General features: G+C 38.7%; 1 protein-coding gene across 2 annotated transcripts in view; it reads right to left on the minus strand.

Moving 5' to 3' along the window:
- SYNPO2 (synaptopodin 2) overlaps positions 1–26,155 on the minus strand; it is a 166,583-nt gene that overhangs the window by 31,602 nt on the left and 108,826 nt on the right. Inside the window, exons 2-4 of one of the 2 annotated variants that reach the window (XM_047798909.1) lie at positions 9,887–10,038; positions 5,304–6,103; positions 1,007–2,925 (exon numbers count right to left, since the gene is read on the minus strand). In XM_047798909.1, coding sequence (XP_047654865.1) covers positions 1,007–2,925; positions 5,304–6,103; positions 9,887–10,038 — 2,871 coding nt within the window. Of the gene's footprint in view, positions 1–739; positions 2,926–5,303; positions 6,104–9,886; positions 10,039–26,155 lie in introns of both variants that reach the window. The other variant, XM_047798908.1, reaches the window with a different exon arrangement.

Consider the following 26,155-nt stretch of genomic DNA (forward strand, 5'->3'; position numbering starts at 1 on the left):
ATGGTACTCAATCTCTAAGGATAATTTCTCTGCCCCACCCACCTTATTTAAGTCTTCTAAAATGAGCTTATATATGTAAAACATCTGGCAAGGAGCCTGGTACACAATAAGTGCTCCGTAATTGTTACTTCCCTCTTTCTTACCTAGCTTACTAAACTATGTACATTACAACAATCCCCAAAGTACCTTCTCTTCTACATCAAACAAGTGGCTGAGGTTGACAGACCAGAACTGATCCCTGTCCTTGATAAATTTCTTATCCCTTAACATTAGAAATGTATATAAAGCACTACTTAAAAAGGAAATATCAGTCAATATGTGTTATATTTTCACTACATTTGAACCTTTTTCACTGCGGGAACACAGCTGTTATGTTATGTAAAGACTATGTCCTAATGTTGATAACACTGATCACTGCCTTTCTTGTGGCTAAAGCATAAACCCTAAGTATCCTGCTTACTTAATACAATGGCCCATGTCTATTTGGGGGTGCTCCCGGATTTTTAAGTGTGCAAAGAAAATAAATATGTTAAGTCAATCTGAGTTAGATTTTTTGACTCAGTAAAAATATTCTGCTTCTTGGACCCAGATTGGGAGGTGACATCTGAAATTAAGTAAGTTGAGGACTTGCTAGGCATTCTCAGGGACTCAAGTAACACTGCAAACAATTCATTTCAAGCAAAGTGGACACTCAGCTTCAGCTACAAGATTACTCTTCTACAACAGATGGTTTCCACACCTGAACTGTGACACCACTTTTCTTGGCTGAGAACTTTGGCCTTGGTGCTACAAAGTAAGATGGTGAGGCTGATTCTTGCTTTGGCGAGGTGGGAATGGCCACAGGCACTGGGGAGGCACTGACTGGTGAGGTGGCCTCAGCAAAGAAGGAAGGCGGAGAGGAATAGGCTGGTACTGAGTACACGGACGAGGCTTGCACATTAGTGGGCGAGCCAGCATTCACTGGCCGAGGAGGAAGAGCTTGCTTCATGCCTGGCACTGAACTGACCTTGACTGATGCCTTTGGGGGGAGGCCATCCTTTGAATCTGGAGGTTGGAAAGTAAACAAGGACGCATTTAGCTGATACGGTTGGTGCTTCATTACATCCAAAGCATTGAGGGGTTTCTTGCCCTTTTTCTTGCTTGTTTTAGAGGCCTGCGGGGCTGACGGCTGAGACTTGACAGCAGCCAGGGGGTAGGAAGGGGAATGGATAGGATTGTAGGCCACAGGAGGAGGTGCTCGAACGTTGGAGGAGTACTTCCAGCCAGCTGGTAGAGATGGAGTGGGAGACTGTGCACGAGCAGCATGAGCTTGCACCGTGTCTGAATCCACCACATACTTCTCCATCCTAGACTGCCTTTTAGCAAAGAGCTGGGCTCCTTTCCCACTCATTCCTGGAAGCTCATTGGATGGTCCCACTGCACCAGCATGAGCAGCATTTACTGTTGGTGTGGGAGCTGCTGGCTTGGGAGTGTAGTTCAGAGTGGCTACTGATGCTTGTGGTCCTTTGAAGGGACCAGCCAGGTTCAAAGCACTTGCAGGCCGGGCAGGAGGATAAGAAGGCTGGGCTATTTTGATGGAGGAGACAGCGGTGCCCTGTGATGGACTGGATGTGGGAAAGGCAGGAGGTTGGGTTGGAGCCACTCCTGGCGACCAGACTGGAGAAACTGGAGTTACTGGTTGGGAGGATGAGGACTTGACAGCAGGCTTTGGAGCAACAGGAGGTGGGGTCTTTTGTTTTGTAGAGGAGCCTTGCATGAAATTACAAGCCTCTGCTCCTAAACTGAGGTAGTCTTCTTCCGGTCCAGAATCACCTCCAGCTCCAGTGCCTTTTTTTCCTTCTGAATTTTGAAGAAGTGACAAGAGTTCAGGATTTGGGCTTACTTTGGGCTCTTTAAAAGTGAACATGGGTTTTGTTGTGCTTCTCCTTTTAGCCTCCTGCAATATTCCTGTTCTTTTTGCTGGTACTGCGATCCTTTCATCCCGAGAAGCTATTCTTTCAGATGAATCATAAAAGGCTGGTTGGGACCATGGGACAGGCTGGGGCCATGGAGGGGGCTGTGCTGGGCCAGCTACTGGACTTGACACTGCCCTAGAGAAGGGTTCTGGTGGGGGTGTGACTGCAGAATAAGGTGGAGGTGCAGGAAAGTCAGCGATGGGACTTGTCATGTTTCGGGTTGGAGAGAAGGGCGTTGCTGGCTGGTTCACAGACCCTGGGAAGGGCTTGGCCGTTCTATTCATAGGGGTCATTCTCTGAGCATCTGCCGTCTCAGACACCCCGGTGAAGCCATTCTGTTGAGTCATATGGCCAAGACCTGGGCTCACCTCGATGTAGCTTTTGCTCACAGAGCTCTGCACTCTCACCGATTCTTCTTCCTTCCTTTGGTAGGACGTCATGGTTCTCAAACCATCCATCTGGGCAGCATTTGGTTCTCTGCTTGGCACTCCACCCACCCTTTCCTCCTCTTTTTGGGCTGTAATCTGATCCATTCTCTCCCTCCTCTTGGCAAACATGAGGGCGCCCTTGCCTGTGGTGTCTGGCAACATCTCCATCTTATCTCCTCTGTTCAGTTTCTTTTCAATTTCCACTAGTCCAGAATCCCAATCAAAGTTCACAACTTGTGTGTTGTCGTCAATATCAGACAATAACTCTTCATCTACCTCTGATTCGCTTGCACCCAGAAATGCTACTTCACATGTATCTTCTTTGTCCCCTTCTTCCTCCTCCTCGTCGGCCTCTCGCTCAAGTTCACCGGTCCCGTAGCTGACTAGGGTGTATTTCCTGGCCCTCCGACGACGCTTCTTAAACATCAACACCCCCTTGGAGTTGGGGTTGGGGGCATCTGTTAGAAGGAGGGCAATGCTTTTGCATTTAGACTTTGCTTCTTTCACCTGCTTTTCTGATAGGCTTTCACTCCTTCTGAGCCCTAGGGAAAGTATAAAAATTATATTGAGTTGATGAGTTCAAGTAAGACTCCATACCAACCCAGAAATGGACTGGGGGAAAATGAATATGGAAAAAACATATTTACAATTGGGTACCAAATTTTGAAACAATCCAACTCTTTTCTCTTTCTTATTTATTTTAAAATACATACTTCTATAATAATATATATGATGATATGATAGAATATATATAATTTGTGTGTATACAGTATTTCACTTCATTTTTTCATGTATATGCATGTTAATTAGAATATATATTTCAGAATTTGTTTCTGTATGGATTCTTATACTTTAACAATAAACACTGGTTAGTAAATGTTGGTTAATAAGATATAATTAAAATTACAAAGGAAATAATTTAAGGACATAATATTTTCAGAAAACAAGTTAAGACACGCCTTGCATTTCCACATTAAAAAAAAAAAAGTCAATGTTTCCAAGCATTTAAAAAAGCAAAAGAGGGAAGAAAAAATATTTACCTAAATGTTTTAATGTAATAAGTTTAAATATTTGTTTTCTTTTTTCTTTTTACTTTGACATTCTCTCAGTCTTTGCACTCACAGATACTGAATTAATATAAATTTAAAAAACTGAATGAATGAAGGTACTGAATAAATAATAATTCAGAATACAAGACTATTGTGAATGCATTTATGAAATTTTAGTTACAGGATTGTCTAGATAAATTTGTAAATGTATAGGTAAATGTATACCTTGGAAATATATTACTACTTCAGTTGCAGCAAGAATAAGTGTAAATCATGGGAAAATTTAAAAATTGTATGACTAATGACCCTTTTAACTGTGGGTAAAAGCTGATGAGGAAATTAAGTCATGTAAAATCAAAGCTTGACAATTTTAAAATAACAAAAATGCATTTTTAAATTTTATTATTATTGTTATAAGAAATTGGTGGCAAATTAGTTTATAGCACCAGCTAATTATAATCACGTATTCAATGATAAAAGAACATGATTCACCAATAAGTTTAAATTCCTCAAAATAGTTAAATGGAAATTTCAGAAAAAAATGTAAATATGTTTTTGATTGAAAATTATTTCTTTTTGTCACCAGAAACAAGATTTAATGGTTAATTTTTTTAAAATAAAATAAAATCAGAATAGTTTTATAACAAAGTTACAAATATTCACTGCTAGTCAAATTTTATTTAGAGACAGTAGTAAAAATCATGGTCATCCCTAAAAGTAATTCCTTTTTTGAATAGTGTTATACAATTACTATTAAATTGACAGTCACAGTTGCACAGTTGTTGCTAACTTCACTGCCAACATGTAAAGTATGTGAGTGCTGCCTTAATACACTTGTTTAATATGCTATAAATGTGAAGATGCATACAGATGCTTAAAGTATAAGGAATGATTAATAGCACTTGCCAATTCAGCTACAAATGGTTATGCTAAAAATATGCTTTGAAAGGAATAACAATAGTTAGGAGACAATATTCTACTTTAAATAACTGAGTTTATGACTATTGTGTATCAGTCATATACTCAAGTGCCTTTGACAGTCAGTTTTTACCTCCTCAAATAAAGTTCCAAATTTGTTTTTTAAAAGTACATGAAAGAAAATAACAAAAATCATAAAATTAACTACTATTCTTATCATCATTCTCCTTTCTATAATCCCACTCCTGGGTTAAACAAAACACCATAAAAAGCCTGAATTTAAAATATATTTTGTGTTGGAGGACATTTAAATGCCTCCACTTGGCCCTGGAGATTGACTTCTGTGTCTAGAAGGTAGATGAAACGATTTGCAGTCTAGTGAAGACACACAAAACGGAGAGGATCATGTAACTGCTTAGTATTCCACATGTCCTTGTCTATCAAACTCACTTCTGCAAGCATCATCATGCTGCACAATGATTTTTTTTCAAAATGAGGATCTGCTTTTAATATCAGTGGTGGAGCCTGTATTTTAAAGACACCTCTGAGCAGCAGACTCAACAGTTTTGACGTTTAAACTCAGAATCCATATGACTTCAAATACTTTCAGATGTTGTTTTAACATGAAATATCTCAATATTCTGAGACAAGTCAAAAAGGCACATTAACAGTATTTTCTTTAACAGTTCCTGTGTCTTTGGGAATAAAAGAAAGTGCATTAAAAACATGCAAATTTATTAAAGTTCAAACAGTATTACTCCCAATTCAGAAATTAGCGTTTTCCATAATTTCACATGTGTTATTTTGTGTACTAACAATTTTTTTAAAAAAGCCAATGAAAGACATAAGAAAAATCTTAAAAAAAAAAAGCCATGCAGGCTAAGCAACAGCAAAATGCCCTAAGCTCCCAAGCCCCTTGCGACAGCCCAGCTGTGATCCCCAGGCAAACTTACGTGCGTGGCGTGCTCTGTGCTTGTGAGGTCTGCTGTGATCCCTTTCAGAGCGTGGATCTTCTCCCTGCTCTGTGCCTTCTGATGAGACTGCAAAGGATACCAGAGAAGGAGGTGCTTCTGACTGCCCTCCTTCCACTGGAGAATCCACACACCCCTTTCCTGCCTGAAGCCTGCACCCTTCCGTCTTCTGCCTGTCAGAGCAGTTGAAGATCACTTCCACTCGGGGCAGTCCCGAATCTCCTGCTTCACTACTTTGGATCACTCTCAACTCTTGGCCACTGGAGATCTGAATTATCTTGCTGGACCTCAGAGCAGAGTCCCCTTTCTCACTAGTGGGGACTGAATTTATGCAGACAGTCCCATCATGTTGTAAATTTAGATCTGGGTCAGGAGACTTAGATTTCTCAGCTCCCAGGAGAGCCACTACAGGGGCACTAGCGCCCTTGTGTCTCTCTTGTGAAAGGGATAGTTGTAGCTCAACCACAGTTCCTGCTCGCCCCACTTCTGCATTGTCCCTTAAGATACCCTCCTCTGGTAAGTGTTCACTTTCCAAGTCAGATGTGTGAGGAGCCAGGCTTGCTTCTTCTTTTATGCTCCCAGAAACCCCAGTACCACGTGCTTGGTCCTCAGCTAGGGGAGCTCCACTCTTGACTGGGGCGATGTAGTACTCTCTGCACTGGCTCTTTGTGGCTGGTCGAATCTGTAGGGTGGTACTTTCCACATACCCCTCACGGGTGAGATGTTCATGGTTTTTGTTTTCAGTTTCAGTAATCAAAGTCTCACTTATTCCACTGGATGGTCTGCACATAGAAAAAAAGAGTCCAGACAGTTAAATCAGAGGGTGTTATACCTGCCAAAGAACTTCCTGACACTTTTATGATGTCTAATACATGATGCAATTAAAATATTTCCTCCTAAATGTCAACTGCAATATATTTAAAAACGGAACTTGGCAACATGTTTATATTACTATTTAAAGATCTTCCAAATAAATTTGTCTTTAAAGCAAAGCAAATTAAATATGCTCACAAAAGGTTATAAAATCGAAATCCATCCTAAATTCAGCTCTAATTTTATTTTTAAAAGCACAGGTTATAGCCACATGGATGCCCTTCATCTATAATTATTGGGGTGGTTTCAAATAATTATGCTTTTTATAATATAGCACAGCATTTTAGGAGTTCTCATCATGGCTCAGCAGTTAACAGACCCGACTGGTATCCATGAGGACTTGGGTTCAATCCCTGGCCTCACCAAGTGGGTTAAGGATACGGCGTTGCCATGAGCTGTGGTGTGGATTACAGACATGGCTCAAATCCTGCATTGCTGTGGCTGTGGAATAGGCTGGCAGCTACAGCTCTGATTCGACTCCTATCCTGGAAACCTCCATATGCCCCGGGTGGCATAAAAAAACCCTCTATATCTGTATCTGTATCTGTATCTACATATCTACATATAGCACAGCATTTTAATGTCTTATTGACTAAGTTTAGGTCTGGATATTATAAATCCACATAAACATATTCAGCAGCTTCAGAGTAATATTAATATGCAGATAACTCAAGTAATCCTTTTAGAGGCTGTGCTTTCTTGAAAGGAATGAAATAGAAGCTGTTTTTTAAGCTCCAGTGAGCATGTGTTTTGTAATAAGTGGACCCCAGCCCAGTACTCTTGTGTAAAGAGAAATCCTTTCCATGCTGCAATGAATCATTGAGTCATGGAGTATTTATAATCCGAGATGTCTCCCCTTCTCTATTTGAACTTGTTTCTTGGACCATTTTCCTTATAGGATCTTCAAAGTCAAAGTGTTCCTTAATCTCTCAGCTAAGGAGCCTAGAGCTGTTCACCACAAGCCTTTGATTTTGACCTTAACCATTCCCAGCTGGTTTTGCAAATTTGGATTTGGAAGAAGAAATATCAGTTAAGGGTTAAACAACTTCTTGCTAAAACTCTAATGTAAACTCTAACTGCTCTTAGAAGAGAAGCATCATCCACAGAACAGCTGTAGAAAACGCCTTCATTTCTTACATTTGTAAGTTTTTTTTAAGAAGGAGCAGCATCTATGTCTATCTCAGCCCTTTTATTCCTCCTTCAAAATGTACTGTGACTAATGCATGATCATCATTTGAAGGAACTGAGCCCCTACTTTTATTCTACTCAAGGGAATTTACCTTAGAATTTATGTAGCAGTAAAATTTAAGACTAATATTCAAAATAATTACTCCTCTATATGCTTTTGACTGCATTTAGCAAAATAAAAGTAAACAAAACACAATCAAATGAAATGCAGCTTTCTCTATGCAAGTAATCTATAAAGGTTGCTCCTAATACCAAAAAAAAAAAGTATAATGTAGTATTTTAAAAACATGACAGCAAATTAGATTTTTCTTATATAGGAAATGATGAATATACTCTATGCAACTGAATTTGAGGGTATTAAAAGGCCAGAGAGTTTCAATTTAGGAAGGTCTTGAGATAGAAGTAGATTAAATCACTTTGGATTAGGTTAGCAATCAATTATGAAGCTGAGAGGAGAGTAGTTTGAATTCATTCCAGGCTTACAGAAGGTAATACAGGCAGTCGGGATGGGTCAGCTAAATGTTAACGAATTTATTGGTAACCAGAACAAAATGAATAGGTATACATGAATAAAAACCATAAAAGAACTAGAGGTGAAAACTTTATGCCTTAAAACGCTCATTTCTACACAGTGCACATAGATACTCAGTTCCACAATTTATGTCATAATTTTATGTGTAAAAATGTAAAATCATTTAAGTAAAATTCATAGAAATAGAGATCTAATGTTAAAGGAGGATTTTAAGACAGTCTGACCCAACCATCTCTGAGTCAGAGATAGTCCAGGAAACAATATTCGGATATCCTGATTGGTGATGGTGGTGGTGGTGGTGATGATTACCTTTCGGCTGATTTTAATTTGAGATTTCATTTTGACTCTCATCCTTTATTTACTTATTTTGTAGAAATAAAAATACTTGAGAAAATAATAATACTCATTATTCCAGTTATTAAAAGTAGCGGAGAACTAGTCAATTTAAATCATCAAGAATTTTCCCAATGACAAAACAAGAATTAGTGGGGGATGTCCCAGTCTACAAGTGTGTTCTAAAGAAACTGACCTCATTAAATCAACAAAAATACAAAAAGGGAATTAAATAAGAAAAGGGTTTTCTCACATTTTGGATGTGATTTAACCTTAACAAAAATGAAACTCTTCAAATACTTCAGAGATTTATGCATAATAATGGCCAACACTGTGACGACACTGGGCAGCATTCCTATTAGATCCCTTTCAAAAGCAAATGGCAGCTTTATAAATAAGTAGGATCCCAGGGACTTAAACACTGGGCTTGAAGGGTAAATATTTAGATGGGAGATTCTGTGACTAATGCTAAGTTTCTTCTATTTTCACCAGATTTTGGCCAAAATGAGTTCAGATTTATACAGAAATGGAAAGATATTGAGTAGGAATAATGCTGTGTGTAGTCTTTCTGCAGAGTTAAAGTAAAACCTGGAGATTATGAAATTCTGTGTGAAAAGCCCTCTCTTGTCTTTCTGAAGGCAGCTCCCTAGGAAGCCAGAGCTTTCTTGTGTGGATTCACTTAATGCCATGGTCAGGCCCTCACTTGCAAAGTTAGTATGGACTATAATACGATTTGCCTGTGGTAAGGATGTTGATGCTATAGTTTTTTGTGATTACCCTCATTTTTTTTTATGTTTAAGGTTCACTTTTGCATTTTTAAGCAATTAGATGAGGAGGGTGGTATTTGAACACATCAAATTGACAAGCGATTTGCATTGATAGTCCAAAAACTGTATTCTAACCATTGGCTTTTGCTCATATCCAAATAGTGGGATTTTTGGCAAACAGAAAGTAGGTTGCTATTAAGGGTTTTTTTCCCTTCTCCTAGGCATCCTCTTTCTATACAAATAAATATTATACAATGTAACATTTTAACATTTAAACATTTTAAATTAATCTGTGAATCTAGGAATTATAATTTAGTTATCCTGACCTACCAAAAAATCTTGACCTAGCAGTATTAAATTACGTTCAATATACTGAACTTCTTAAGGAAATAGTCTGAAATACTTAAGATTTTCAACAAGGTTCTTGAAAAAAAATCTTCAAGTTATTTCTCAACCAGAAAATTCAGTTAATTAGAATTGCCTTTTTTTTTCTTTTCTTTTTTTTTTAAGGGCTGCACCTGTGGCATATGGAAGTTTCCAGGCTAAGGATAGAATCGGAGCCACAGCCACAGCAACACCAGATCTGGGCCACATTTGTGACTTACACCATAGCTTGAAGCAATGCTGCATCCTAAACCTACTGAGCAAGGTCAGGGATATTCATGGATAACAGTGGGATTTATAACCCATTGAACCACAATGGGAACTCCTAGAATTGCCATTTTTCAAACACTATAGTTTTTGTTTAACTATACTGACCTTCTATAGCACACCCTCATTTCCCCATAAATAACCAAGTATGTGTGTAGTAGGAGCTATAATCATTCCTATGTTGCTTCAGGAGAAACTATATAGTCCAACAAATCTTTTACCTTTTGATGAGCATTTGGAGAGAGTCTGTTATGCTCTCCATGAGCTTGATGACTTCTGGGTAGGTGAGGTTTGCACAAGGGTTGCCATTGATAGAAACCACTTCATCCCCCTCACAGAGCCCAGATCCAGAGGCTTTGCTCTGGCTTCGGATCTAAGTGGAATGAAAAGGAGGCAACAGTTAAAATTACATAACTTGTAAACAATGTTCCACTATCTCTGAGAAATTTTTATGTGGTAGAGGTAAATAGATCTGCAAACCAAAATTAGCTCTGATTTTTAATTCATCTGTTAACCTATAAGACCATCTTAAACACTTCTCAAACCTTTCACAGACAATTTATTTATATGCCACAATGTCAACATTTAATTCATAGCATTCTTAGTAAACAGGAAAAAAGGAAAGTAAATCTATGGTAAAGGAACTAGAATAACAGAAATAAAGAACAATGAAGAATGGGGAAAGATAGATATTTAAACTGACTATGCATTAAAAATAACTATTTCACACTGTGAAGTTTGATCCAATCAGAAAATGGCTTCTCCCATTAAAATAAATTGTAAAAGCCCTTGCCATTGCCACGGTGAGTGGAACACGCAGCTACAAGAAGGAGATGTAGGGCAGAACAATCAGTTTAAGGAGAGAGCTATACAGCTCAATGAACTGATGAAAACCATGCCAGTACAATGGGGAAATCAGGCAGCAGGATATTAAGAACTCTGTCAAAGGGAGAAATATCCTTGATTGAAACCAACTATTCAAGACTTGATAATAAGCAAACTTTAGCAAAAAAGAAAGAAGAAAAGATTATTTTGCAAAAAATAAGTAGAGCCCTGCTATCAGGATTGCATGGGATTTCAGCATAGATTGATGTGGAACAAGAACTAAATAAAAACCTAGAAGAGAACCTTCAGCTCCTGGAAGAAGAGAAATTCAGAGGAATAGAATAACAAGAGAGAATTCCCATCAGTCCTTAGTGAGGAATAACATTCAGTTATTCCTGGAGGTTTACATCTTGTGTATTTATATAATTATGGTAAAATGCTGTGCTGGTTATTTTCCTTCGGCCCTTCCAGTCCCTTTTCTTCCCTCCCTGGCACTGTTTTGTGGCAGTTGGGGAGTGTCCTCTAGAGACTGCATTGCTGGGTGCCCTTGCATAATTGCTTAGTTGGATTGGTAAGCCCCAATAGGAGATCAAAAAGCAAGGAAAATGAGAGTTCAAGGAGATGTTCTCCCTCCTGGATCTGCTGTGCCACAGTTTGGCAGTGGCTTTGTTCCTTGATCTAGATAGTCAGAGCTCCTGTCTGTCCCTCTACCATGCCTTAACTCTTGTTGAGTCCCAGTAACACCATCTCCTTGCATCTTCAGGCTTAAGGGTAATAATCACTTCCTGCTCTTGATCTCTGGGTGTTTCATTATCATTTGTTGATTCATTTGAGCCTACCTTTAGTCCCTGAATTACATTATTTTTAATTACTCCTTTGAACATGTCACCTATTTCCTGCTGGAACCTTAAATGATAACTAGTGTGTTTAGATTTCATTTTATAATGTGAATTTAATAGTTCACAATAAATCATGTATCACAATCATACAGTCTCAAATTTAGGAATACTTTAGGATAATATTCTATATATTTTCTACCAAGGGGATCTCTCTCTCACTATAAAAATTAAGATTCTGAGTCCAGAGAGGTCAAAACCAGGTAAGTGACACTTCTTAAAGAATGTTTTCATAGCCAGGCTCATTTCTGATTAGATGTGAAATGTATTTCCATCGATCTCTAATAGCCGCCCATTAATTCTTGCTAAGATCTTTAATGATAATATGTTGATAGGTTTAAAGTTTATATCCACAAGTGCATTTACATTGTAAATGATAATCTTGAAGCAGAAGCATATCTTTAAGTGCCAAAGCAATGATGCTATTGAAATTTGAAGTGATTCAGTTAGTTTTGTTCTGGGAGGGTCTACCCTTTTATTGCCATAAATTAAAGTCCATAAAAGGCCTTCCCCTCTTCTGAAAAATCAATCTCATTCCTTTTGTTTTGAAAGAACACACTAATTTATTGCAAAAATTAAAAGAACAATATTTCCAAAGCTATAAGGAAGCAACAAAAGCACTGAGAAAGAGGATAGTCATGCAATTTTGAAAAATATCTGTTTATTGACTGCCAAATATGTTTATTTTGTCTTGCAGTAATTATTAAAATAAAGACTCATGAGCGAGTTGTTAATAAATCAAGGATAAGACAGTACTCAACAATGAACATTTAAGCGAAGGGTAGAGTTATTCACATTTTATTCTTTAACATTTATTTAATTTTTAAATAAAATAAGAATTAGGTGGATAATAACACATATTTTTGAAGCATAAAACTATTCATTCAATGGAGTCAGATGTACTAGAATACAAACAGAACACTCATCCTTTGGAGGACCAAAGAGGTTTCATGTTGATAAACAGTTGTGTTGTTTTACCCTAAACCCCCCACCTGAAGGCCCAATCTTGAAGCTGGGGTTTAATTTATGAGCAGTAAGTTGTGTGAGTTTTAAGCAGCTTCATGAGTTTGCAAAGCAAGATGAAAAATTGGTCCTTGGAAAATAAACTAATCCCCAACTTAACAGAGCTGTCTATCATCCAACCATGTGCTACTTGATGGGAAAAGTGCAGTTCATCATTATGCTTGTCAAGTGGAGCTTTTAGTGGTATCCAAATAAGCAAAGGCCCTACAGTAGGAGCCATTAGCATTCCTTCAGAGTGTACATTCTGAGGTCAACATTTGGAATCAAATGCTATGATTGTGTTTAGCTGACCTTTTACATTTGTCTGAACAGCAGGAAATATTTTTCCCTCAAGAACCATGTTAAATATGGTGATACTTTCCTTGCCACAAGGGCTTTTCTGAAGGCCTACTCTTTCTGTAGTTTTAATAGGACTAAACTAAACAAAGGCTGTATACCAGAGTCAATTATGCCCAAACATATCCCTTGCCATCACCAACTTCACCAATATGGTTCTGTTCAGAGGTGTATTATGAAGTATAAACACTTGTTAGGGTGCAAAAATCTCTTTACCTTATTTTTTGTATAATTATGTATCTTTGTACTTTCTATAACTGTGCACTATGTGTCTGGGTAAAAATTCTATCCCCTGAAAACACTCTTATTTGTTAAAATGAAATATATTATCAGAAATAAGAGTAAGTTTGGATGTAAAAATCATTAGTATTCATAATGCTGAATAGCTATCAGCAAAATTATTAGCAATCTTCTCCTTAGGCCATTAGTCCTAGATTCATAAAATGTAAGTACTAGTGGGAAAGAACACCAATTCAGATAAAAGACATGGGTTTCAACTGTGTTGTTCCAGTGCTTACTAGCTGTCGGGACTTAGATGAGTTATATTATCTCCTTAAACTCTAGGGGTTTTTTTGTTTGTTTTGTTTTTTAATGGCTGTACCTGTGGCATGTGGAAGTTCCCTGACCAGGGATCGAAACTATGCCACCACAGGGAAAATGCTGGATCCTTAACCCACTGTGCCTCAGCAGGAACTCCAACTCTAGTTTTCTAAAGTGTAAAATAGAACTGATAAATTTGATCTCTCTAGGTGGTTAATAAGGATTAGAAATAATATGTGTTAAGTTCCATGATGCACAATTCATAGAGATACTCATGAAGAGACTAGTGAATAAGAATGCATTGACTTGCTACACACACACAGACACACAAAAGGAACATGCTAAGTATAAAAGAAAAGCTATAAAATCTTAGTACTCTGTCTATAAGATATTTGAAAAATATCTGGATTTATTTTCAGTTTTTATCCACATATGTGGCACTACCTCATCATACTCTAAGATAAACAACGTTTTATATGTCTTTTCCTCAGTACACATTTCATAACTGAAAGATGGAAGAAGACAAGCCTATTTATTAGGTTTCTCAGCAGAAGTAATAACACAATTGTTTAAATATTTAGCAGCTTTTTTCCTTTTTTTTTTCTTCTTTTTTTGTCTTTTTGCCTTTTCTAGGGCTGCTCCTGAGGCATATGGAGGTTCCCAGGCTAGGTGTCTAATCGGAGCTGTAGCCGCCAGCCTACGCCACAGCTACAGCAACGCAGGATCCGAGCCTTATCTGCGACCTACACCACAGCTCACAGCAATGCCGGATCCTTAACCCACTGAGCAAGGCCAGGGATCGAACCTGCAACCTCATGGTTCCTAGTCTGATTCACTGACCACTGAGCCACGATGGTAACTCCTTTTTTTTTTTTTAAATGGCCACACCTGCAGCACATGGAAGTTCCTGGGCCAAAGGTTGGATAAGAGTTGCAGCTGGAGCCTAAGCAACAGCCACGGCAACACTGGATCTGGGCCTCATCTGTGACCTATGCCACAGCTTGTGGCAATGCTAAATATTTAACCTACTAGGTGAGGCCAGGGATTGAATTTGCATTGTCACAGAGAAAACATCAGGTCCTTAATCCACTGAGCCACAACAGGAATTCCGTTAGTGGTTTGTTTTTATTGAGCACTTACTATGCTTGTACCTTTTATATCCTTATATCATTTATCTCTATAAAACCTTAATGAGAAGTATGAATGTACTTCTACTTTATGTGTTCAGATGAACTATCATTACCTTCATTCTTATGCTTAGGAAAACAGAGACTCAGAAAACGTAGGTACTTTGCCTAAAATTACACAGCTAGGACCAGAATTTGAATCCAAGGTTTCTGACTCCAGAGCCTGTATTTTTCTTTTTAGGCCACACGCACATCATGCAGAAGTTCCCAAGCCAGGGATCAAATCCACACCACAGCTTCAACAATGCCAGATCCTTAATTGCTAGGCCACCAGGGAACTCCCAGAGCTTGTGATTTTAACCACTACATACGTTGCCTCCCTAGTCAATAGTTTAAATTCTCTACCATGAATCCTCGAGTGAAGAGAGAGGGGAGTAGTGTAATAATAATTGATACATGGTAAGTAAAGTCAGGGAGGAAATGGAAGAAACTAGGCAGAAGGGACAAAAACTTACCTGGTTGGCCCAGAAAGCAGGGTTGGAAAAGACAGATTTTATTTTGTTTTCCTTTTTCTTCTTCCTCTTTATTATTTTAAGAGTTATATATTAAAAAATTTTTAAGGCATTCCCATTGTGGCTCAGCAGGTTAACGGGCCCAACATTGTCTCTGTGATAATGCAGGTTCAGTTCCTGGCCTTGCTCAATAGGTTAAGGATCTAGTGTTGCCACAAACTGTGGTGTAGGTTGCAGATGCAGCTCAGTTTTGGTGTTGCTACAGCTGTGGTATAGGCCCTAGCTGCAGCTCCAATTTGACCCTTAGCATGGAAACTTCCATATGCCACAGGTGGGCCCTAAAAAGGAAAAAAAAAAAAAAAAAAAACTTTAAGATTGGAAAATAGTATTATGACCCAATTATTACAAATTGAAAACTGAATAAAACCGTCTCTTGCAAATTGTGACTTCATACAACAAACCTATGTGAGCATGTGACGTAATTTCTTTTCTTTGGAAACATTCTCTTAGAGACCTCATTCCACACCTGATGCATTTATCAGATGAGTGAGTTTCTTCTATCCATAAATACTGAATTCCCTTCCAGTACCTCTCAATTTAATCAGACCACACAACTAACATTGCTATTATTAGTAATGTAAATGTTTACCAAATACAATGTTCTATTGCTTATAGCCTCTTGATCCATGTCAGGAAAGATTTATTTTACTATAACCAAGTGAAAATGTAAAGGTAAGGCCTCTTTAGGAAATTTAACAACATCATTTTAATTTCATAGACTAAATCTGAGAAGAGTGTTAGCCATACTCATTTACTTTTATGATAAATAATTCTCTGGTAAAATGAAAAACGCTCCTTTTCTATTAACTTATTACTGCTTCATTTCTAAATCTTCCAGAACTGACTAGAAAGCAAGTATCAGATTTGAGTGCTCATAGAATCTTGCACTATTTTGTGATGTGTATATGACATGTCAATCATGTCAGATTCCTGTTAGTGAAATTAAGTCTGGTCCCATGGGCTGCATTTTTGCATGCAATTCACTGATAGGTCTTCTTGAAAGATATCCCAGATTAAGTGATGGGACCAAGACAATCTTTTCTTTAAATCCTATTGCTATGTATGTTAAAATACATGAAAAAGAAAGAGAAAATTAGTATAAAATAGCCTGTCCTGTGTAGGGCTATTCATAATTCACAAGATAATATCTTGGGACCTGGGGATAACTAAGGATGAGAGACATGATCTCAGTACACAGGTAAAAAGATTTTTATGGAAATTGGAAAGTAGTCTTGATCTAGTAGCTCTTTCTGAAACCCCAGTCCTTCCTTAATTTCCTATCTCATGCCTTTGTAAAACTTCCCTCATACTTCTGAGACAAGATTTAACAAGCATTCGCTCACTTCATCTGGCTCTTAAACCAAAGACAGATGAATCTATATTTCTTTAGCTGTCTAGAAAAATAGAATAGTCACTGGAAGATGCAGCAAGAGCAATGATGATGGTTAAAGTTTTAGAAATAAGTAAATAACCCTACATTTAGTAAGTTTGCTTTCCAGATTCTGAACTTCATCTTCAGTCCTTGATATAGTTTCCTAGTACCAAACTGAGTTCACAAGTTGTTGGGAATTCATGTTTATGCTGGTACAATATTTTTGGAGATCAATAGCAAACTGCAGTATAACCATTTCAGGATGACAAAGCAAAAGAAAACAAGGACCAGAACACAACGCTATAAGAATAAAAATAACCCAAGGAAAATCTCAGTGGTAGGAAGCAAAAGGCATCTTGGAATTTAGTACAGAAATTCATATAGCAAAGAGGAAAAAATACTTGAGGAAATACCTAGACTATGGGATAAATAAATATAACTAGAAACTGAGTAAATCAAAAGTCAGTGGAGAAGACTGTGGCAAATAGTTGAATGGATTGCTCGACTTTTGTCCCCAACCCCTCTGAATGTGCCTAGTGCACAACAGAGGCTGAGATAATAAAGTAACATTTCCCAGACTCTCTTTGAACTACGTTTCTGGGTGTGATCTAATTTCGACAAGCAAGTATACTTGCAAGAAACTTGGACTTGAAATTGAATTAAGCCAAGAGAAGCATTAGACTGAGGCATCCATCTTGCTGGTGCGGATCTGGAAGATAATTTTACTCTGGATACAGCAGTTCTACTGGCGGCTTGTTTTTGTTGGTTTGTTAGTTTGTTTATTTGTTTGTCTTTTGCCTTTTTAGGGCCACACTCTCAGCATATGAAGGTTCAGGCTAGGGGTTGTTATCGGCGCTTCAGCTGCTGGCCTACACCACAGCCACAGCAACGCCAGATCCAAGCCATGTCTGCGACCTATACCACAGCTCACGGCAACAAGGGATCCTTAACCCACTATGCGAGGCCCGGAATTGAACCCACTTCCTCATGGATAGGTTAACTCAGGCTGGTTAACCAGCAAGCCATGATGGGAACTCTTTTTTTTTTCCCCACTGGCTGCTTCTTAATCCCAGATCACAGCTAAGGTGTGTAACTCTAGACCCAGCGCTGGGCCAGCCCAATAGCTTCTTGACTCCTTAGCTTCCTGATTGTGGCAAAAGTTGCCAATCCCTTGGGTAGCCATTTCTGCAGTGTTGTTTGAAGTAATTTCTGGAGGCCCTGCCTAATGCCTGCCTTTCCAGATCTTTCAACAGTTCTATAAGTACTTCTTACATTCCTTTTCTCACTAAAATAACTAGAGAGGCTTCTATTTTCTACGAATGAACCCTGTACTGATACAGAATGATAGGACTAAGGGCAAAAAATGACAAGAGGTAAAAGAGCAACTATTTCTCAAATATAGAAGAGGAAAAAAAATGGACACAGATAATGATATTTCAAGACAGGAGAGACAATGCAGGAACTTACACCAGATAAATTATATGAGGTCACCATCTGCTAAGAATAAAGGAGGAAAGGCAAAGGGGACTGAAACTTGAGGAGTATGAAGGGAGTTCAGAAAAACCACTGTAGAGTACCTACTAGGAACTTGATATGAAAGAAATAAAAGCTTTGTGAAGAACTTGGACTAAAGTAAAATGATTATCAATATGCATTCCGGTCCAGACAAATGTTCTAAATGGAGAGTAGATAATTGCTAAAATGAAGTGAGGCTTTTCTCCTTTAAAACACTGTTAAGTGTATAAAGAACTGACTAAGAAATTCAATTGTACAAATTGTCTAAATAGCGAAAATAATTTTTTTTCAGTCTTTTTAGGGCTGCACATGTAGCGTACAAAGGTTCCCAGGCTACAGGTTGAATTGGAGCTGCAGCTGCTGGCCTACACCACAGCCACAGAAACACAGGATCTGAGCTGCAACTGTGACCTACACCACAGCTCAAAGCAACATTGGATCCTTAACCCACTAAGCAAGGCCAGTGATGGAACCCTCATCCTCATGGATACTAGTAGGGTTCATTACTACTGAACCACAATAGGAACTCCTAAATAGTGAAAATAGTTCTTTTTTTTTTTTTTTTTTGGTCTTTTGTCTTTTCAGGGCTGTACCCTCAGCACATGGAGGTTCCCAGGCTAGGGATTGAATCAGAGCTGTGGCAGCCAGCCTACACCACAGCCACAGCAATGCCAGATCTGCAACCTACAATGAAGCCCATGGCAACACTGGATCCTTAACCCACTAAGCGAGGACAGGACTTGAACCTGCGTCCTCATGGATGCTAGTCAGATTCGTTTCTGCTGAGCCACAACAGAAATTCCTGAAATGATTCTTAAATTGTATATTCAAGTCAGGTCATGGGTGCAAGGACAAGGAGACACTAAGATCTTTTGATTATTCTATATTCCGTTCCTCAATTCAAGCTCAATAATCTGTTCTCATGTTGAGTTTTGAAGACTAGGAACTTTTCTGCCCTGGTCACCAATAAATGTCTAGATACTGGGCAAAAAGTTTTCCCTTTGGATGATTGTCTTTATCCTTAGGGACCAAGTCACCATAAAAGTAAAAAGCATTCCTGGTAGCAACTTTGGAAAGATTCCCAGAGTAAATAACTCTCTTTGACAGGAATGAGGGGCCTAATCCATGGGGCTACATACTTAGGAATCTGCATACCAATGTGATTCAACAAGCAGAAATAATGCTGCAGTATAACCGTTATGAGCTGTTATAAAGCAGCCACCATGATGCAGGAAAACGAACAAGTACAAATATGGAATGGTATTCTCTGTTCTTCTTTCCTTCCTAAGAATGTAAACATCCCAGCTCTTTCAGAAAAACACTGATGGACCAGAGACCATGTAGGCATGTCCCTGTCTGCTCTTTTGTTGGATTAAATTGTGAAAGATTACACAAAGGCTTTGAACTATAGACAGATTCTTTTTGTAAATATTTACACAGAAAGTGAAAAAAAACTTTTTAAAGACCCCATTTAAAAAGCACATGTAAAACCTAAAAGATTAGATAAATAAGTAGTATAATCAGGATGACTCAGAGAAGAGAGCAGAACTAGAACTCACTATTTGGGTTTCTCAAATCTCTGTTTGTATTTATTAACTGCATACCCAACTATTAACTAAATGATTATTATGCTGCAATATTTCATCTATTAAGAATTTAGTTATCTAAAAAACCCATAAGCTCAACAGTCTTTTGAGTGGTCAAAGTACAATAAAAAATAAAGTTCACTAAAACCTTATGTACATCACTGTTTAAGTGTCTGGGATCCTTTTTCAGTCTATTTTCTCAATTTTTTTTTTTTTGTTGTTGTTCAGGGCTGCACCCATAGTATATGGAAGTTCCCAGCCAGGCTAGGAGTGGATTCAGAGCTGTAGCCACTGGCCTACACCACAGCCACAGCAACGTGGGATCTGAGCCTCATCTGTGACCCACACCACAGCTCATGGCAACGCCAGATCCTTAACCCACTGAGCAAGTCCAGGGATCGCACCTGCATCCTCATGGATGCTAGTCAGATTCGTTTCTGCTGAACCATGACGGGAACTCCCTATTTGCTCAATTTTATACAATTCTAATAAGCTTTTTAATTTGGCTTACAGAAAATTAGAAATGGAGAGACAAACACATACCCTGTGTAAAAAAGATGTTACAGTTGCAGTTAATACATCAACCAATACACCAGGAATAAAAGTCAACATTTAAAAATACATGAAAATCTGGAGTTCCCGTTGTGGTGCAGTGGTTAACGAATCCGACTAGGAACCATGAGGTTGCGGGTTCGGTCCCTGCCCTTGCTCAGTGGGTTGACGATCTGGCGTTGCCGTGAGCTGTGGTGTAGGTTGCAGACGCGGCTCGAATCCCGGGTTGCTGTGGCTCTGACATAGGCCGGCAGCTACAGCTCCGATTTGACGATTTGACCCCTAGCCTGGGAACCTCCATATGCCGCGGGAGCGGCCCTAGAAATGGCAAAAAGACAAAAACAAACAAACAAAAAAACCATGAAAATCTTTTAAAAAATAAAATTAAAAAAGACTCAGGGGAGTTCCTGTCGTGGCACAGTAGTAACGAATCCGACTAGGAACCATGAGATTTGTGTGTTTGATCCCTGGCCTTGCTCAGTGGGTTAAGGATCCGGTGTTGCCATGAGCTATTGTGTAGGTTGCAGACGCGGCTGGGATCTGGCGTTGCTGTGGCTCTGGCATAGGCCGGCAGCAACAGCTCCAATTAGACCCCCTAGCCTGGGAACCTCCATATGCCCTTGACGCAGCTCTGAAAAAAAAAAAAGAAAAAAAAAAGACTCAGGATACTGTGGTCATTTAATAAAAGTGTAGAAAACTCTCACATGCTCCATGGAACTTAGTGCCTCTAATGTATTTGAGTAAAATACTGGGTATTAATAGTAATAATGATCTTAAGACATTTAAAATATTTAAATCATCTTAGCTGACTGATTAAATGCAGGAAAATGTGACATCTTTTAGAAAGAGTAGCATTCCAAAAAGCTAAAGTGAAGTTTTTCTATTTAAAGGCAGAACTAGATCTGAAGCATTGGCATATAAATAAAGAAAGGGGACTAGATTAGCATTCATAATCTGAAGTTCTTTTTATTTTTTACTTTTTAAGGGCCGCACCCGAGGCATAAGGAGGTTCTCAGGCTAGGGGTCAAATCGGAGCTATAGCTGCTGGCCTACACCATAGCCATGGCAATACCAGATCTGAGTCATATCTGCGACCTACACCATAGGTCATAGCAATGCCAGATCCTTAAGCAACTGAGCGAGGCTCGGGATTGAACCCACAACCTCATGGTTCCTAGTCGGATTCCTTTCCCCTGCGCCATGACAGGAACTCCTATAATCTGAAGTTCTAAACACTTTCTTGTATTTTTACTAAAATTGTTTCATTTTAGACACTGGATATATCTCATGTACCAAGATAATGAATCTAAAAAAAAAGAAAAGAAAGAAAATGAATCAGCTTTTCCATGTATCTAGACATGGCTGGTGCAGGGGCCAGGAATGTTAATCAGGGAGCATGCCCTTTCAGGGAAGGCCGATTTAAGTGATCTCCTCCAAGTTTTAGTTAACTGGAACTTCATTTAGTCAATCATTAGTATATAAGAGTGTGTGACCTAAAGCAGCAATTTGCAAATGTTTCGGTCTTAGGGCCCAATTACTCTCTCAAAAATAATTGAGGGGTTAAAAAACATTTTGTTCTTGTAGGTTCTGTCTACTGGTACTTACCATGTTAAAAATAAAAAGTAAGAGGAATTCCCTTGTGGAGCGGCAGGTTAAGGACCCAGCATTGTCACTGCCGTGGCTTGGTTTGCTGCTGTGGCAAGAGTTTGATCCCTGGCCTGGAAACTTCCACATTTTTGGCACAGCCAAAAAAATAAATAAAATAAAAATTAAAAAAGTAAAAATTAAGATAGTTAAACTTTTTTATTTATTAATTAACTTTAAAATAAAGTAACAAATATATTTTATGAAAAACAACCATGTTTTCTAACACTTAGATAATTTGATGAAAATAGCGACATGGTTTTCCATTGCTATAAATCTCATTAATGTCTAAGCTTAATAGCAATCATGCAAAACATAATGCTTTGTTATATTAAAATACATTCATCTATTTTGCATTTTGTATGGATCTTTAACAGGTGCGTGATTCTGTTACATCACACACTGGTCATTTAGAAAATACTGATTCACTGAGTTATGTAGATCTTCCAAATGTTGATATATTTCATCATATAATATACAAAATCACATTCCTTAATATCATCAACAATCTCATTGGAGAAGTCTTTTAAGTATTTGGAACCTATCACATACATGATAGCAGGTGCAACTTTCTAATTTTCCCTTGAAAGCTCAGATACTGTCAGTTGTTTTCCTTAAAGTGATAGGCTCACATTGCTCACTTTCTAGAAGATGTCTGTTGAATATGGTCTAAATAACCATATTTTGTCTGTCAGTCATTCTTTAAAATAAAAATGATGTACCACGAAAAAAATCCCTAGTTGCACTTTTTTAAAAAATTAAAAAAACTATACAAGTGCTTCCTCAAAACAAAGTGTTTTACATGTGTTTTCATTTTGTCACACAGAGTTTTAAAAAGATATGTGCTGAAGATTTAATAAAATGCAAACTTTTACTGCTTCATTAAGAACATCCTTACATGAAGCTGGCATCTTGTTTCTTAAGTCAAATAGTGACAGGAATATGCCTCCTAGTACAGGTAGGTGTCACTGCTAAGGTGTCATCCACTTTTGCTTTCATATCATCAGTGCAAATGTCAACACAGTGAAAAAGACAGTGTTTTAATACCATTATGAAAATCATTTTGACCTCATGGATCCCCTGGAAGCATCTCACAGACCCCTAGAGATCTGCAGACCACACTTTGAAAACTGCTCATCTGAAGGGACAGGGATATAGTGATACTCATCCTTGGCCTCTTGGGTGTCAGAGTTTGGGAAGAGGAAATTCCATCAAAGGCAATGCAGGGGCTGGAGTTCCCATGGTGGCGAAGCGGACTAGGAACCATGAGGTTGCAGGTTCGATCCCTGGCCTCGCTCAGTGGGTTAAGGATCCGGCGTTGCCGTGAGCTGTGGTGTAGGTCACAGACAAGGCACAGATCTGGCGTTGCTGTAGCTGTGGCGTAGGCTGGCAGCAACAGCTCCAATTAGACCCCTAGCCTGGGAACCTTCATATGCTGTCGGTGTGGCCCTAAAAAGACAAAAAAAAAAAAAAAAGGCAATACGGAGGTCAACAGAATAAGGTCAAGCCCAGGGAAGAAAGGCTGACAGAAGCCAAGAAGGGATGCCTTTTAAGAGCCATGTGCTGAGAGAGCATGCCCGAAACCAGCCATGAATTATGACAAAAGATCACTCTGGTGATCTTGGGAAATGGAGAAGCAAGCAGTTTAAGCCCAGATTCCAAGTCTGTTTGTAGAGAGGAGGACAAAGGGGAGAGAGAGGAAAATGTTCACTGGGATGGAGTGTCAAAGGTGCTTTGAAAGTAGCCTCCATTCAGTTTCCAGACTACTGGCTAGTTGAAATTCATTGAGAGCTAAAACTGCACCACAAAGATCTTTGTACCTTTTACAACCTGATGTATGTCTTGCACACACAGGCATGCAGTAAATGTGCTAAATAAATGTTAAAATGAGTAAACTGAATTTTACCCAAAAGTTTGTCCCAGCTTCCCTCAGCGGTGGGCCAATAGTTTCTCCCAAGCCAACTAATTTCTATTTATTCTTTCTTTGTAGTCTCTTTTAAATTTGAGATGACTACAAAAGTATCATGTGGTAAGTGAGAAATTCTCAATGTATTTGTGGAAAAGAATTTTCCTACTGAACAGTGGAAATCAGAGATAACTGAGTTTTCCCCAGCATAAGGTTTGGCCACACCATGACTCAATAAGCAGTCCTGCAGCTGCTCCTGCCAGTCACTCCGTTTCGCCATCATTCCCCTGGCCCCACGAGAGGTAAGGTCAAAAAGGCAACCAGTAAAACATAAAACTTTACTAAATGTAGGTTTCATTGCAGTTTACGGAGATAAGCACATGAGCAGAAGCAGCGTGAAGCACTGGAGCTGAGGCACTACCACAGGTGCTGTCAGGGTTCCTAGGTGCTCTGCCTGCCTTGGGAGTCCCATATGAGCTGAGCTGGGCTGTGAGAGTGGATTTAAAATCCTGTACTTCAGGAAGGGAAATCAGGGTCATGGCAAGTGCCCTCTTGTGTCCATGCAAGTATTCTGTTGATGCATTTTAAAACCAGTCATGCTCCCTGCTGGGATTGACCAATACTTCCCCTATTTATTTCTGATTGAAGAGAGCCTACATGAATGTTAACACCTTGCCAAAAACTTCTGGCTCAGAGGCAGCCAAGGAGAGCCTTGTAGAGAGGCAGGCAAGAACCCTCAGCTACTCTCTCACTTCACCTAGCCAGAGGTCTATGTTGAATTGACAAAGGAAATGGACTTGGAGCTTGAGGCTGTGCTTATGTCATCTTATTTATTTAGCTAAGTAGTTATCCTACATATTCACTGATTCTCTTTCATGTGACGGAGAAGTTCAGAGGTCTGAAGTGCAATCAGAATATTTTCCTCAAGAGCTTTATATTCTGTGATAGATAAGAAAGTAGGTAAATGTGACCCAGTAGGATAACTGCTATGATTAAAGTATGCACACAGCACACAGCAGGGTCATACAGCCAAGGATTATTGGAGGGGTAAGATTTTCTAAAAGGACAAATAAATTTTAGTCTCCTGAGGAGAGGTCAAGGAGAGTCAGAAACACAGAAGCCTAAGAACCTAGCACAGAGCAAATGCTCAGTCAGTGCTTGCTGGATGAATTATTTTCACAACACAGTGCTGCCTCCCATTAATGCTACAGTATCTTGTAGAGTATGTCAGAACAAATGGCTGTTAGCTCATCTACAAAATGGCTAGAAAAATCCTATCTTTGCTATTCAAAGTGAGGTTCACAGATAAGCAGCAGCATTGGAACCACCCGGGGACTTGTTAGAACCACAGAATCCCAGCCCCTAACCCAGATAAACCATCTACATTTTAAGATCCCTTGGCGATTCATACACATATTAGGGTTCAAGTCTGTGCTGTACTAAAGGCTCGTCAACCAGTGATGGCCTTCAGGGACAGTGGTTTATAATCTTTAGGAACATTAGACTCTCTGGAGAGGATTTTCAAAATGCAGAAACCCAGTTTTTATTCCCCTATCTTCCACCAAAACCAAATCTTGAAAACTAGAATTATTATTATTATTATTTTGTCTTTGTCTTTTCAGGGCTGCACCCACGGCATATGGAAGTTCCCAGGCTAGGGGTCAAAAAGGAGCTACAGCTGCCAGCCTACGCCAGAGCCACAGCAACTAGAGATCTGAGCCACATCTGCAACCTACACCACAGCTCACGGCAAGTCCGGATCCTTTAATCCATTGAGCAAGGCCAGGGATTGAACCTGCGTCCTCATGGATACTAGTAGGATTTGTTAACTCCTGAGCCAAGACAGCAACTCCTTTTGAAGGCTAGGATTATTTTCCATAGACTAGTTTAGGGAAAAATGTTAGAGGCCAACCCTTTTTCTGTGGAAGTGTATTTGTGTGACAAAAGGCAGATATTTATTGAATGACTTTCTCCCAAGCAACTGTAATGTTCACTCTTTTGAGTCTCAAATAACCATACTTTCAAGGAGACTAAAAGATCAGGGAGACTTAAAATGATCATTATTTTAAGTTAATATTTTGCACATCCTTTAACTATATAACTTGTATGGTTCTGGAAACAAAGATGATCCAAAGCCAAAACTTGCTGGATTAGAAGTGGTGAACATAATAGAAGCTAAACTGCTGCTAACAGCTGCTTTGGGGGAAAAAATTATAACCCAGATTATACCCCTAAGCAGATCATACAGGCAAATAATTAGTTCTTCAAAGCTATTTTTTGTAGCCTCCAGCCATATAAAAACTCTAAGTGCCATTTGACAATGCTTGTGCTCAATGTATAATGCAAATATGGTAACACATTTAAATTCTGATTTCAACTATAATTTTTATTCTCTAGCTGGTCATAAAAGTTAACATGCTGAAGACAAGGGATTTCCATTTGTTCTTGATTTTCATTTGAAACTAAATGTGATGAAATTTCCATTTCTTCTCTATTATTACATAAACGTGAAGCAAAGAGACAGAATTACCAAGCCTTGTTTTATAAGAAAAAATTATCTTCCACATTAATTAAATTGGTTGAGCATAATATGGCA

The sequence above is a fragment of the Phacochoerus africanus genome, chromosome 10 (genome assembly GCF_016906955.1).
Source record: "Phacochoerus africanus isolate WHEZ1 chromosome 10, ROS_Pafr_v1, whole genome shotgun sequence".
NCBI classification, from domain to species: Eukaryota; Metazoa; Chordata; class Mammalia; order Artiodactyla; family Suidae; genus Phacochoerus; species Phacochoerus africanus.